Source organism: Myxocyprinus asiaticus, chromosome 28, assembly GCF_019703515.2.
Source record: "Myxocyprinus asiaticus isolate MX2 ecotype Aquarium Trade chromosome 28, UBuf_Myxa_2, whole genome shotgun sequence".
NCBI classification, from domain to species: domain Eukaryota; kingdom Metazoa; phylum Chordata; class Actinopteri; order Cypriniformes; family Catostomidae; genus Myxocyprinus; species Myxocyprinus asiaticus.
This window is the reverse complement of record NC_059371.1, coordinates 39,557,590-39,571,320: the sequence shown is the minus strand read 5'-3', so window position 1 is coordinate 39,571,320 and position 13,731 is coordinate 39,557,590. Positions and strand designations below refer to the sequence as shown.

Below are 13,731 nucleotides of genomic sequence, written 5' to 3'. Positions count from 1 at the left end.
TTAATTTGAATTGTGGGAGGATACCATCAAATCATCAAGGATGTACCACTATTATGCAGTATGACAGGATGCTACATCACAAACATCGCATAGCCCAAATCATCATTAACAAAGAAACAAGAATTAACTCACAAGTCACATTTACTCTTATGACCACTAAGCAAGCAAAAATGCCATAAAACACAAATAACACAATCAGGATTCAAACTGCTAGGCCTAAACGCACATGCCACCATGCACACTCAAAGGCACAGTGAGGCCACTGAATCTGAACATCATTCACACCAGCAGCAACGATCTACAGCAAGCAATAATAATAATAAATAGCTAGTAACAGGCCCGGCACCAGGATGAAATCTGTCTGCCTATCGATCTCCTCTGCTGTGTTTCAGTACCATGGACAGCGTGGCACCTCCAACACTACAACTTTACAGCCCGTCTAGTAAAGATACATAAAAATCCATCAAACTTACCAAAGCTGCTCATCATTTGAAGACAAAGTCCATCCTCCTTTCTTTCTTTATAAAGCGTTCAATGACACGGTTGTACAGAACATCGGTGCGTTTCAGTTCCAATAAAAGGTCCTTCTCGATTGCCATGGAGGCCAGTGCTGACAGTCGAGCCTGCCCAGTCTTATTTCTTAAATAAGTTTTAATGCGTTTTAGGGCTGAACATTTACCCTCGACAGAGGCCGTAGATACTGGGATGGTCACCGCCAAACATGCCAATGCGTAAAGTTGACGCATGCTCCCGCATAGATCTTTCTGCTGAAGGAAAGCGAGGAGGTCAGCAGGGCTTTTTCCTTCAAAATCAGTCATGGCATACATTACAGTCAGTTCTGTTTTAAGCCGGGGCAGGTCGAAGAAAGTTCCGTGGCTCTGCGTCAACCTGGAGAAGGCCGCATCCGGGAATTTTTTCCGGTATGTCTGAAATTGCTGAGGGTCGAGGAGGGAGAGAAACATGACTTTCTCGTGGTCTTTAAACCGGTTCCGTATCTGGGCAAGGATGTTGTCCAAAATGTCGCTGTAGAGTTTCTGATACCTTGCGCGAACGTCCTCCAGCGCTTGGCCTCTCCGTGTGCTTGGCGCACCTGTTTCGCGCAGAGTAGATTCATAAATCTCACCAAATTGCCCTCTCTTCCTCTCAATGGTGTCACAAAACTCGACCATTCTTGCCAGACAGAATTGCACATCGTGTGTGTTGTTCTGCAGTATTCCAAAAAGCACATCCGAATACTCAAAAATCACATGAAAAGTGGAAAGCAAAAAACAAAACTCAAAATCATCCAGATAAGCATTGTATCCGTCAGCACAGCGCACAGAATCCTCGTCGTACTCATCATGGTGTTCTAATATGTGCTCAAATAGCTCCTTTAGGGCAACTCTCTTCTCTAAGACTGTGCTGACCAATCTAGAACTATATTGCCACCTTGTTGGTGCCACATGAGGAAGATGACGCTGGCAGATATCGTCAAGCAGCTGCGTGCTCTTAGGGGATCTGGAAAAAAATGCAGCTAGGCCATTGAGATGTGCAAAAAAGATCCTACATTCTCTAAGCTTCGAAGCCCCTTGAGTCAATACTAAATTAAGTCGATGTGCATAGCAATGTATAAATAAAGCCATAGCCCTCACCTTAACTTTAGCCTGCACCCCATTTAGTCCAGATGCCATGACGGCAGCACCATCAAAGCACTGTGCCACAACTTTATCCAGGCATTTGTGTTCCTCCAGGAATCGGATAACAAGAGCAGCAATGTCATCAACCCGCTTGCCACTTGTAACATTGTCAAATCTGACAAACCTCTCCTTGACACCAGTGTCTGTCACATAACGGAGCACCAGTGCCAGCTGGGTTGCAGTACACACATCTGTAGTTTCGTCCACCATAACTGCGACAAAAGGTGCTTTACTGATCTCCCTTTTTATCTCCTCTCCCATCACTTCAGCTATAGCACTAATCAAGTCATTTTGTATTTTGCCTGAAGTCCCAGTAAACACTTTATTAGTGGAAAGGTGGTAATGTAAATCTTTGTCGTGCTCGGCCAGAAAGGAAATAAGCTCGACATAGTTACCCCTTTTTGTGGACTCCATGCTTTCATCGTGTCCCCTAAATGAGAGCTCTTGTTTACCCAGAAAGATGACACAATCGATCAGTCTTTTCAGTATTTCCCTATTTTTCTTGACTCTTTCGTTGTGGAGCTCCGTTTCCCTTCGCATTTGTTCGTTGAGTTCTAGATCCACTCGGGTGTCTCCGAATGTTTTCAATAGCACTGTTGCTTGCAAATGTCCTGCCGTGCTTTGGTGTCTTGTTGCGGCCTTGGTTAGGCAATTCAGGTTAGCAAACCCAGCATGGCTCCAAACACCAAATCGGTCTGTTGCAAATAACAGGCATTCCCAGCAATACAATTTGCAATGTTCCTTCGACGCTGTAAGCCAGGTGTATCTTTCATAGTTGGTCGACTGAAAGTGCCGCACAAATCCTTTTCCTGGCTGGGACAGGCCTGCTAGCTGAGGGGTTGGTCGACCCTTCCTCACAATTTCAAGCTTTTCTTGAAAGGTCCTTCTCGAAAAAGGCTTTGCCAGTAAATCCACCACCAAATCCATTTCTTCTCCTCCTTCAGCCATTGTGTGTTAAAAAAAACAAAAAAACAACAGGGCTGAGTAAAAATCTAACAAAAAATCTAAAAGCACTACATCTAAACATATAAACGTCACACGAAAGAAAGTTTGTGCTAGTTGTACTTCAGTTTCAATTAGCTAATGGTCCTCCGATCAAGGCACATGAAAAATTCTGACGTAGGCGTCTAGAAGTCTCCGGTGTGTCAAAGAATACGCCCAACATGGCAAACTCGAAATCTGATTGGTTAAAGATGACAATCAACAACATCATCCCCATTTGCTTCAACAGCAGACGGGATAAACTCAAAATTCTGAAGGCCTCAGGGTAGATTTTTCACCCGGAGACAGCACAGGTGGAAAATCTGATTGGATAAAAGCTCTAATTTAAATGAGCTGCACTGGAAGTAGTGCAAGTCGCGCTGCGCAACTGAGGGAGAGGGCAGCAATGAAATGACGTTAATACTATTAATAGACTGATGGGAATGAACTTTGTGAAATACATATTTCATTAATTCTATAATTTTCTGATTCTGACAATCTCTAGGCCAGCAGAGAAGGCCTTGCTGCCCTACTCTGAATATGTACAGCTAATCGTAGAAGTCATGGCATGGTGACATTTTAAGTTCAGTTCATTTAGTTAATTTACTCATAATGAAGGATTAATTCAACTATATTAAAAAGCAAAGCAAATTTAATTTCTTAAGTCCTACAAACACATTACTTTTTACAGTACTAATAATTAATAATAAATAATAAAATATAATGTTTAAAATGCCACATTTAGAAATTTGTATTTCATTTATTTCACTATATTTAATACCTTTTGCGTTTTATGGACCATGGCGAAAGAACACTTCATTTCCAGGAATAATCAAATTCGCACAATATATTAAACAATCAATGGATTCACATTTTGAATCTTTTTTTAATAAGGTTATCTAAATACAATATGGTGGACCATTTCTGGTGCAGCAGAGCAAAAACTAAATCTTTTGATGGCTATGTAAATTTTATTAATTTATTTATTTTGAGAGAAATGGTATGTCTAAGTGCATTCTTTTTATTCTACCTATTAGGAAATAAACAAGTATACCTGGTCAAAAATGATAATGTAATTTTGTCACAAAATGTGTCTTGGACAAATGACATTGTGTAACTTCGTTGAATGTCTTAATTCTGAAGTTCTAAATTTTGCACAACCCTTTTGGGTATTTTACTCTGGACTTTATTTACTCTGTGCATCAAATTAAGATCACATGGTATGCCGCGATTATATGATTTCACTATTAACCTAGATTAAGTCACGATTAATTTAATGTATTTGATTTAGAATCTACGGTTAAAAACCATGAGATGCTTTATTTACACGTTGCAAAAATATTATAATGTACAAATATTTCATATAAAAGTTATAAGATTTTGTAAGCCTAAATGTGAAAAATTCTTGTGCATGTGTGGGTACTGGAGCTGTTGCTATGGTTACGGACGTTCAACAACCGACTAGTGAGTTTAATATTTTTAGCTGTAGTGCTTTTAAAAGGATAAATTCAAAGATGCAGCTTTTTGTAATGTTTAAGTGTGCTGACAGCGCACGGTACATATAAGTGTACTATTGGGTCTTAAATCATTATTAAAAGCATTGCTCGAGTAGTAGTAAAAGTAATAAAGTATAATTAGTAAAATTAGTATTTTCCTAATGTACAAAGTTAAAAGGTCCCCTGTATAATTAACAGCATTAGCTGGGAGATTATTTCTTTTATATGTAAGCAAAAGGGACATTAAAACTGAAATGAATCCATCTGAATCGATATCGAATCGAGAGCTTGTGAATATGGATCGAATGCCTTAAACTACATGTTGTGCATCCACAATAATCTTAGTTATGCAGTTCTGAAGCCATGCACTCCAGTTACATTGAAACGCATTTTCCACTCAGGATTCATTGTGCATATATTTATTGTATTTTTTTTATTTTATCCCCTTTTCTCCCAATTTGGAATGCCCAATTCCCACTACTTAGTAGATCCTCGTTGTGGCGCGGTTACTCACCTCAATCCAGGTGGCGGAGGACAAACCTCAGTTGCCTCCGCTTCTGAGCCAGTCAATCCACGCATCTTATTACATGGCTCGCTGTGCACAACAATGCACGTGGAGGCTCATGCCACTCTCCGCAATCCACGCACAACTTACCACACGCCCCACTGAGAGCAAGAACCACTAATCGCCACCACGAGGAGGTTACCCCATGTGACTCTACCCTCCCTAGCAACCGGGCCAATTTGGTCGCTTAGGAGACCTGGCTGGTGTCACTCATCACACCCTGGATTCGAACTCACGACTCCAGGGGTGGTAGTCATCGTCAATACTCACTGATCTACCCAGGCCGCCTTATTTATTGTGTATTTATCTTTTGTATGGCTGCGCTTAGAGTCCATATTTCCCTATAAAATAAGGTACTTCAGGCGTTGAAAAAAATTATACAGATATTAATATAAAAAAATAAATTCACACACAAGTGATCATCACTCGTTTGATGACAGCTAATTTTTCAGTTTAATCCAATTCGAAGTACTTACATACCCATTACTTGTTTCCAACTATCAGTGCTATCCATGGTTTTCTTACTTCCACAGATGTAATGAAAAATTCTGTTACAGTTAACTGGGATAAATGTTAGTAAAGGTGTTGATGTGTGAAGTCTTATAACTGATGCTGGAACTGAGCAGGTGTTTCTCTTTCCCTCATTATTGCTGTCCAGAACGTCAGCATTGTCAAGATGTTTCACACAGCTGAATTTCTCCATGGTACTTTAAAATAGCAAATTCTCATGTAAAATTCAAATGGTTCGCATGCGCAACGATATCGATGGAAGCCCGAATTAATCACGCATGTGAGCAGCTCTGCGTTTGTCACGAGAGCTCACATTTTAGTGCCCGGATGATGCGCTCACACGAATCCCGTCAATGGAGCTCGCAATGGACGCACGGATAGCAGAGCACAATTTGGCTTCAAAGACACCTCGCACATCCATGTCCCTCATAAAAAGCGTATTTAGCACTCAGTCAAACGAATGTATTAAGGTTGCTTCATCGCCTGACAGAAATGCGTACGGCCGTGGTTGACATGAGTGTATTAAAATAAAGGTACATCTAATATATCGATATTTACCATTGTATCTATTACACTGGATCGTTGGTCATTGGATCGATGCATTGATCCAGATCGATGGATCATTACATCCCTAATTTTTACCCACCTCTAGTCCAGTACATATTTGTGGCAAGTCTCAAAAAAAAAAAAAAAAAAGTAGTTTAGGTAGTAAGAGTAGTAGCTTGTTTCTTGAATAACAGTACTTAACATCTCTTTGTGTTCCACGATAAAAAAAGGAAGTCATACAGGTTTGGAACAAGATGAGGGTGAGTAAATGATGACAGAAATTTCAGTTTGGGGGAACTATACCTTTAAAGCCATAAATATTATAAAAAAATTTTTTTAAATAAGACTATGCAGAAACTCTAATCTAGTCACCTACAGAACTGTTTTGACTGGGGAAATATTAAAATACCTTCTTTAAAGACAACTGAGACCTTCGAAAATGACACTAAAAACAGCAGGGAATATTCAGTGTGAATTATAAATGACAAAAACCATTATTCTTGCAAGAGACCCTAACATGACAGTCGGTTGACATGAAAATGTAAAACATTAAAAGGAAGAAACATACCTGGAGGAAAAAAATCATCATCTTCATCACTCTGTTCTTCCTCTGTGGTGTTTTCATTTATCTCCTCCTGCATCACTTCAGTCCTCACTGGTGTATGAAGCATCTGTTCATCATCATCTTCATCTCTCTGTTGTTGCTCTGCTGTGATTTCTTCTTTTATCTCCTCCTGTTTCACTTCAATCTTCACTGGTGTCTGCAGCATCTGCTGTTCTCCAGCGTTACAGACAGAAGTCAGAGACTCTGTGGAGGTTTGATCACCCTGATTACTGTCACACACACTCTCCTGAGCATCAGTAGAACAGAGCAAAGTGAGCTGTGAGTCCTGTGTATCTCTGGATCTCTGTTCAGAGAGTTTGTCCAGCAGCCGCTGTGGTGTGGACTGATCTCTGCCGCTCCACACTGAATCCTGACATTCTGTGGAGGTCCCATCAGTCACACACACTGAAGATTGACAGGAAACCTTTTCCAGCTCCTGACAAACACAACACAATCACATCTGTACCGTTCATCATCACAGAGTCACAGTCATATCACATCATTTGAACCTTACTTACAGTCTCAACTTTAACTCGCTCAAAACAGGTGGAAGGTGAAACAAATTCTCTCTCCATCAGTTTAGTCTTCAGTGACGTCACCTCTTTCTTCAGCTGAGAGATTTCTGTGATGAAATCATCAATATCCAGCATGGACAGATCAGTTCCTACTGATTTACAGCAGATCACATCCACCTGCTCTCTCATGATGTACATCTGAACACAAAAACATCATCATTATAATGGACTGACATTCATCAAACTCAAAAACATTATTATATGATTATACACAAGAACAAATATAAATGTGTGCTTTGAGTTTGGTTTTGTTTATCTGACTGCAGGAATAATATCAGATATTAGCCTATAACAGGCTTTTTTCTTCTTTTTTTAAACATAACGGTCTTCATTAAAATGATTTACAATCAGCCTCTGGATTTAACAAGCTCATATATTAGAAATAAAACATGATATTCAGATATTTCTGCTATTGTCTCCTGTAGAATAAAGGGCTTTAAAGTCTAGACCTCCTAAAACAACGGACATATCATGAACAAAGTTGTCCTACAGTGTAATAAATGTTCTGTTCTAATGATGCTTGCCTCAAATATTCATAGAGATGACTTAAATCGTTAAGAATTACTGGTTAAGAATTTGGTGATCAAAAGCAAAAGTTCAATGCGATTTCTCGCCGTGATTAACCTTTTTTACGGTAACAATGGGTTCCTAACAAGCCCTTCACACCTGGAACGAACGTCGTTTTTTTTTTTTTTTTTTTTTTTTTTTTTTTACAGTGAGTGTCAATATTTTTTCCACCGCCCAGCAAAGAAACCCCCCAACCAATCAAATATGAGCTGTGCATCACATGTCAGGAGCTGCTGTAGTTCCCAAAACCAGCTGAACAGGTAGTGCTTAAATGCAGAAAGCTGTTTTGACCTCAGACATTAAACACTGAAGTAGTGAGGACATGCGTTTCATTTGCATCAAATGCCTTAAAAAAATGAACGTTTTTTCTCCTATGGGTTCTCTTAACATGTAAATGATATTGCTGCATCACTGCCTTGCATCCCCTTTAAAAAGCTCTCTGATCTTACATGGATTGTCTTCATATAATGCTGTATTTTTTTCCTTTGCATTTAATCTCATGCGAGTTATCTTACATCACGAATATAACATATATGGCGGCATATTTGCCATTGTATCACCTTTTTTAATAAACAACGGTATGGATCTTAAGTGTTTTTATTTCCCAAACATTAATAAAATGAAGGCTGTGACTTGCAGTGCATTGTATGTCTTGTTTTCAGCCAATTTAGATACACACGCAAGATCAGGAATAAGTTCAAAAGTTCAAAAAAAGTCCAGCAGGTGAACTGAAATAGTTTCTGAAGTGTCTCGAATGTTTTCTTTCTCGTTGAGCAAATCGACAACAAACTCCTAATTTCTGCAGCTTGTAGAGAAATCAGTTTTCATTTTTCGATCTGCTTGTCAAGTAACTCCTCTTCTCATGGACCGTCATGGGCGGAGGGCAGACCAGCTCAAAGGTGCTCTGAGCCACCTATTATACTGCGGTAAAATTGCTTGTCGATTAGCACCACCTATTGTTAAGGCGTGAATGTGCTAACGGCGATCATTCGCTTCGCTATCTATGGGAAAGGGCCATTATCTGGTGATTCGCCTCTCGATATCGCGACACTTTTGGTATGAAAAGGACTTAAGGTGTGTATTCATGTACAGTCAGAATATTAAAACCAACCCAAAAGAAAAAATTACAATGAAATTTACCTTAGTTTGATTCTCCACAGTACCTTGGAAGTAAAAAAGAAAAATAAATAAATTCTTAAATTCACAATATTTCTAATGCCTACATGATTAAAATAAGTTTTGTATCCAATGTAAACATTATATACAACCACATAACGTTAAATATGAATTGAAATTACGTGATTAACAATGATAATCATGTTTGTTAGCCACCAACGAAGACCATTTTAACCTTGAAAAAACTATAAACAGCTAAATACAACATCTAATAGCAGTCATTGAACTCATTTACAATCAGCCGCTGGATTTAACGAGCGCATTTATCAAGAATTAAACATGATATTCTCAGATTTCTGCTTGTTACTCCTAAAACTCAATATTTTCCATCACAAAACCACCACAAACGATAATAACCTCATTTTACGATCATTAAAACGGCAAAGAGAGAAAAACGTAAATTATGTAAATCACAAACACATCGAACTGAGCGCTCAAACTGCGAGTTCTTGTTTAATAGCAGTTGGCAAAACGACTTCTGGTGCTTTTCTGCCTCCTATTGGACTGTATATGTGTGTGTATTTTTCATTACGTTTTTTTAAATTCATGCATTCAAATCGTAAAATCAATTATAGCAAAAACTTCCCCTTTTTCACCCAATTTGGAATGCCCAATTCCACGCGCCCCACCGAGAACGAACCACATTATAGCGTCCACGAGGAGGTGACCCCATGTGACTCTACCCTACCTAGCAACCGGGCCGATTTGCTTGCTTAGGAGACCTGGCTGGAGTCACTCAGCACGCCCTGGATTCGATCTAGCGAACTCCAGGGGTTGTAGCCAGCGTCTTTACCACTGAGCTACCCAGGCCCCAAGGAAAAGGCTCTTAAAAGTTCTTGGCCCAAATAAGAAGTTGTGTTTTCCTGGGACCCACACTTTTATAAAAACACAAATTTTTCAATATACTGTTTTTGCTCTATCCGTTAATTTATAAGCTTTTCATATGCTGAAAACAATAGTTTTACATGTATTAATTTGGCAAATGCTTTTATACAAAGCGACTTACAAAAGAGGAATAATACAACACAATCGATTCATCTTAAGGAGACAGTAGTAGTAAAAGTGCTGCATTACAAAGTTTCAATTGCATCAGAAAAATACTATGCAAGACAGATTAGAGTGCAACAAGAAATTATATATACATATATATACAGGTGCATCTCAATAAATTAGAATGTCGTGGAAAAGTTCATTTATTTCAGTAATTCAACTCAAATTGTGAAACTCGTGTATTAAATAAATTCAATGCACACAGACTAAAGTAGTTTAAGTCTTTGGTTCTTTTAATTGTGATGATTTTGGCTCACATTTAACAAAAACCCACCAATTCACTATCTCAAAAAATTAGAATATGGTGACATGCCAATCAGCTAATCAACTCAAAACACCTGCAAAGGTTTCCTGAGCCTTCAAAATGGTCTCTCAGTTTGGTTCACTAGGCTACACAATCATGGGGAAGACTGCTGATCTGACAGTTGTCCAGAAGACAATCATTGACACCCTTCACAAGGAGGGTAAGCCACAAACATTCATTGCCAAAGAAGCTGGCTGTTCACAGAGTGCTGTATCCAAGCATGTTAACAGAAAGTTGAGTGGAAGGAAAATGTGTGGAACAAAAAGATGCACAACCAACCGAGAGAACCGCAGCCTTATGAGGATTGTCAAGCAAAATCGATTCAAGAATTTGGGTGAACTTCACAAGGAATGGACTGAGGCTGGGGTCAAGGCATCAAGAGCCACCACACACAGACGTGTCAAGGAATTTGGCTACAGTTGTTGTATTCCTCTTGTTAAGCCACTCCTGAACCACAGACAACGTCAGAGGCGTCTTACCTTGGCTAAGGAGAAGAAGAACTGGACTGTTGCCCAGTGGTCCAAAGTCCTCTTTTCAGATGAGAGCAAGTTTTGTATTTCATTTGGAAACCAAGGTCCTAGAGTCTGGAGGAAGGGTGGAGAAGCTCATAGCCCAAGTTGATTGAGGTCCAGTGTTAAGTTTCCACAGTCTGTGATGATTTGGGGTGCAATGTCATCTGCTGGTGTTGGTCCATTGTGTTTTTTGAAAACCAAAGTCACTGCACCCGTTTACCAAGAAATTTTGGAGCACTTCATGCTTCCTTCTGCTGACCAGCTTTTTAAAGATGCTGATTTCATTTTCCAACAGGATTTGGCACCTGCCCACATTGCCAAAAGCACCAAAAGTTGGTTAAATGACCATGGTGTTGGTGTGCTTGACTGGCCAGCAAACTCACCAGACCTGAACCCCATAGAGAATCTATGGGGTATTGTCAAGAGGAAAATGAGAAACAAGAGACCAAAAAAATGCAGATGAGCTGAAGGCCACTGTCAAAGAAACCTGGGCTTCCATACCACCTCAGCAGTGCCACAAACTGATCACCTCCATGCCACGCCAAATTGAGGCAGTAATTAAAGCAAAAGGAGCCCCTACCAAGTATTGAGTACATATACAGTAAATGAAAATACTTTCCAGAAGGCCAACAATTCACTAAAAATGTTTTTTTTATTGGTCTTAAGATGTATTCTAATTTTTTGAGATAGTGAATTGGTGGGTTTTTGTTAAATGTGAGCCAAAATCATCACAATTAAAAGAACCAGAGACTTAAACTACTTCAGTCTGTGTGCATTTAATTTATTTAATACACAAGTTTCACAATTTGAGTTGAATTACTGAAATAAATGAACTTTTCCACGACATTCTAATTTATTGAGATGCACCTGTATATATATATATATATATATATATATATATATATATATATATATATATATATATATATATATATAGACACACACACACACACACACACACAGTACTGTGCAAAAGTTTTAGGCACTTGTGAAAAATGTTGCATAGTGAGGATGTCTTCAAAAATAATGACATAAATAGTTTTCATTTATCACTTAATGTCATACAGAGTCCAGTAAACATAAAGCTAAATCAATATTTGGTGTGGCCACCTTTACCTTTAAAACAGCCCCAATTCTTCTAGGTACACATGGACACAGATTTTCTTGGATGTTGGCAGATAGGATGTTCCAAGCTTCTTGGAGAATTCACCACAGTTCTTCTATCTATTTAGGCTGTCTCAATTGCTTCTGTCTCTTTATGTAATCTCAGACTGACACGATGTTCAGTGGGGGGCTCTGTGGGCGCCATGACATCTGTTGCAGGGCTCCCTGTTCTTCTATTCTAATCTTTTCTATTTGCAAAAGTAATAACGTTTATATTTCCTACTGACACACTAAAGCTGAAGATATAAATAACCATCTTAAGACAAATGCTTTTGTGAAACATCTTATGTGCCTAAGACTTTTGCACAGTACTGTATTTTATGTGTGTGTGTGTGTGTGTGTGTGCGCGCGCGTGCATGCACAGTGTTGGGTAAGTTACTCTGAAAAAGTAACTAATTAATTACATCTACAGTGTAATTAGATTACTGTACTAATTTCTCTCTCAAAAGTACTTATTACTAATTACTTTCTAAAACCCTTTTCAACCTCGACCAGATGAAAAATACAAGGATAGACATGAAACCATTCTTTTAATTCTATCAAATAAATCATAAAATCAAATAAATTATTCATGAACTGGCCAAAGAATTTAAGGGGGCTTAAATTAGAAAACATACATTTTAACATTAGACATTAAATTTCGATTTTAAGTTCACTATTGTTTTATATAAAATTGTTCTATAGTCTATACAGTATAACACAATTACATCAGAAGTAACTACTTAAATTACTGAAAAATTAAGAGTAATCCCTTGTTCCATGAAAAAGTAACTTACAGTAATTAATTACTTAGTAATGCATTACACCTAACACTTTATATACAGTGGTGTGAAAAAGTGTTTGCCCCCTTCCTGATTTCTTATTTTTTTGCATGTTTGTCACACTTAAATGTTTCAGATCATCAAACAAGTTTAAATATTAGTCAAAGATAACACAAGTAAACACAAAATGCAGTTTTTAAATGAAGGTTGTTATTATTAAGGGAAAACAAAATCCAAACCTACATGGCCCTGTGTGAAAGTGTTTGCCCCACCTGTTAAAACATAACTTAACTGTGGTTTATCACACCTGAGTTCAATTTCTCTAGCCACACCCAGGTCTGATTACTGCCACACCTGTTCTCCATCAAGAAATCACTTAAATAGGACCTGCCTGACAAAGTGAAGTAGACCAAAAGATCTTCAAAAGCTAGACATCATGCCGAGATCCAAAGAAATTCAGGAACAAATGAGAAAGAAAGTAATTGAGATCTATCAGTCTGGAAAAGGTTATAAAGCCATTTCTAAAGCTTTGGGACTCCAGAGAACCACAGTGAGAGCCATTATCCACAAATGGCGAAAACATGGAACAGTGGTGAACCTTCCCAGGAGTGGCCGGCCGACCAAAATTACCCCAAGAGCGCAGCGACGACTCATCCAAGAGGTCACAAAAGACCCCACAACAACATCCAAAGAACTGCAGGCCTCACTTGCCTCAGTTAAGGTCAGTGTTCATGACTCCACCATAAGAAAGAGACTGGGCAAAAATGGCCTGCATGGCAGAGTTCCAAGACGAAAACCACTGCTGAGCAAAAAGAACATTAAGGCTCGTCTCATTTTTGCCAGAAAACATCTTGATGATCCCCAAGACTTTTGGGAAAATACTCTGTGGACTGACGAGACAAAAGTTGAACTTTTTGGAAGGTGTGTGTCCCATTACATCTGGCGTAAATGTAACACCGCATTTCAGAAAAAGAACATCATACCAACAGTAAAATATGGTGGTGGTAGTGTGATGGTCTGGGGCTGTTTTGCTGCTTCAGGACCTGGAAGACTTGCTGTGATAAATGGAACCATGAATTCTGCTGTCTACCAAAAATCCTGAAGGAGAATGTCCGGCCATCTGTTCGTGACCTCAAGCTGAAGCGAACTTGGGTTCTGCAGCAGGACAATGATCCAAAACACACCAGCAAGTCCACCTCTGAATGGCTGAAGAAAAACAAAATGAAGACTTTGGAGTGGCCTAG

At 38.9% G+C, this 13,731-nt stretch overlaps 2 protein-coding genes across 9 annotated transcripts in view; both read right to left on the bottom strand.

Moving 5' to 3' along the window:
• The window catches only part of LOC127418811 (zinc finger protein 239-like), a 29,901-nt gene extending 28,283 nt beyond the window's left edge, over nucleotides 1-1,618 (bottom strand). For both annotated transcript variants that reach the window (XM_051659652.1, XM_051659653.1), the window contains exon 1: nucleotides 474-1,618. In XM_051659652.1, the coding sequence (XP_051515612.1) occupies nucleotides 474-489 (16 nt within the window). In that variant the 5' untranslated portion in view covers nucleotides 490-1,618. The remainder of the gene's footprint in view (nucleotides 1-473) is intronic.
• The window catches only part of LOC127418735 (zinc finger protein 260-like), a 340,334-nt gene that overhangs the window by 316,247 nt on the left and 10,356 nt on the right, over nucleotides 1-13,731 (bottom strand). For 6 of the 7 annotated variants that reach the window (XR_007893541.1, XM_051659498.1, XM_051659484.1 and 3 more), the window contains exons 5-6: nucleotides 8,661-8,683; nucleotides 6,897-7,091 (exon numbers count right to left, since the gene is read on the bottom strand). Coding sequence is in view for 6 of the 7 variants with exons in the window: in XM_051659498.1 (XP_051515458.1) it covers nucleotides 6,897-7,091; nucleotides 8,661-8,683 (218 nt within the window). In the remaining variant the exon portion in view is untranslated. The remainder of the gene's footprint in view (nucleotides 1-6,896; nucleotides 7,092-8,660; nucleotides 8,684-13,731) is intronic. The other variant, XM_051659487.1, reaches the window with a different exon arrangement.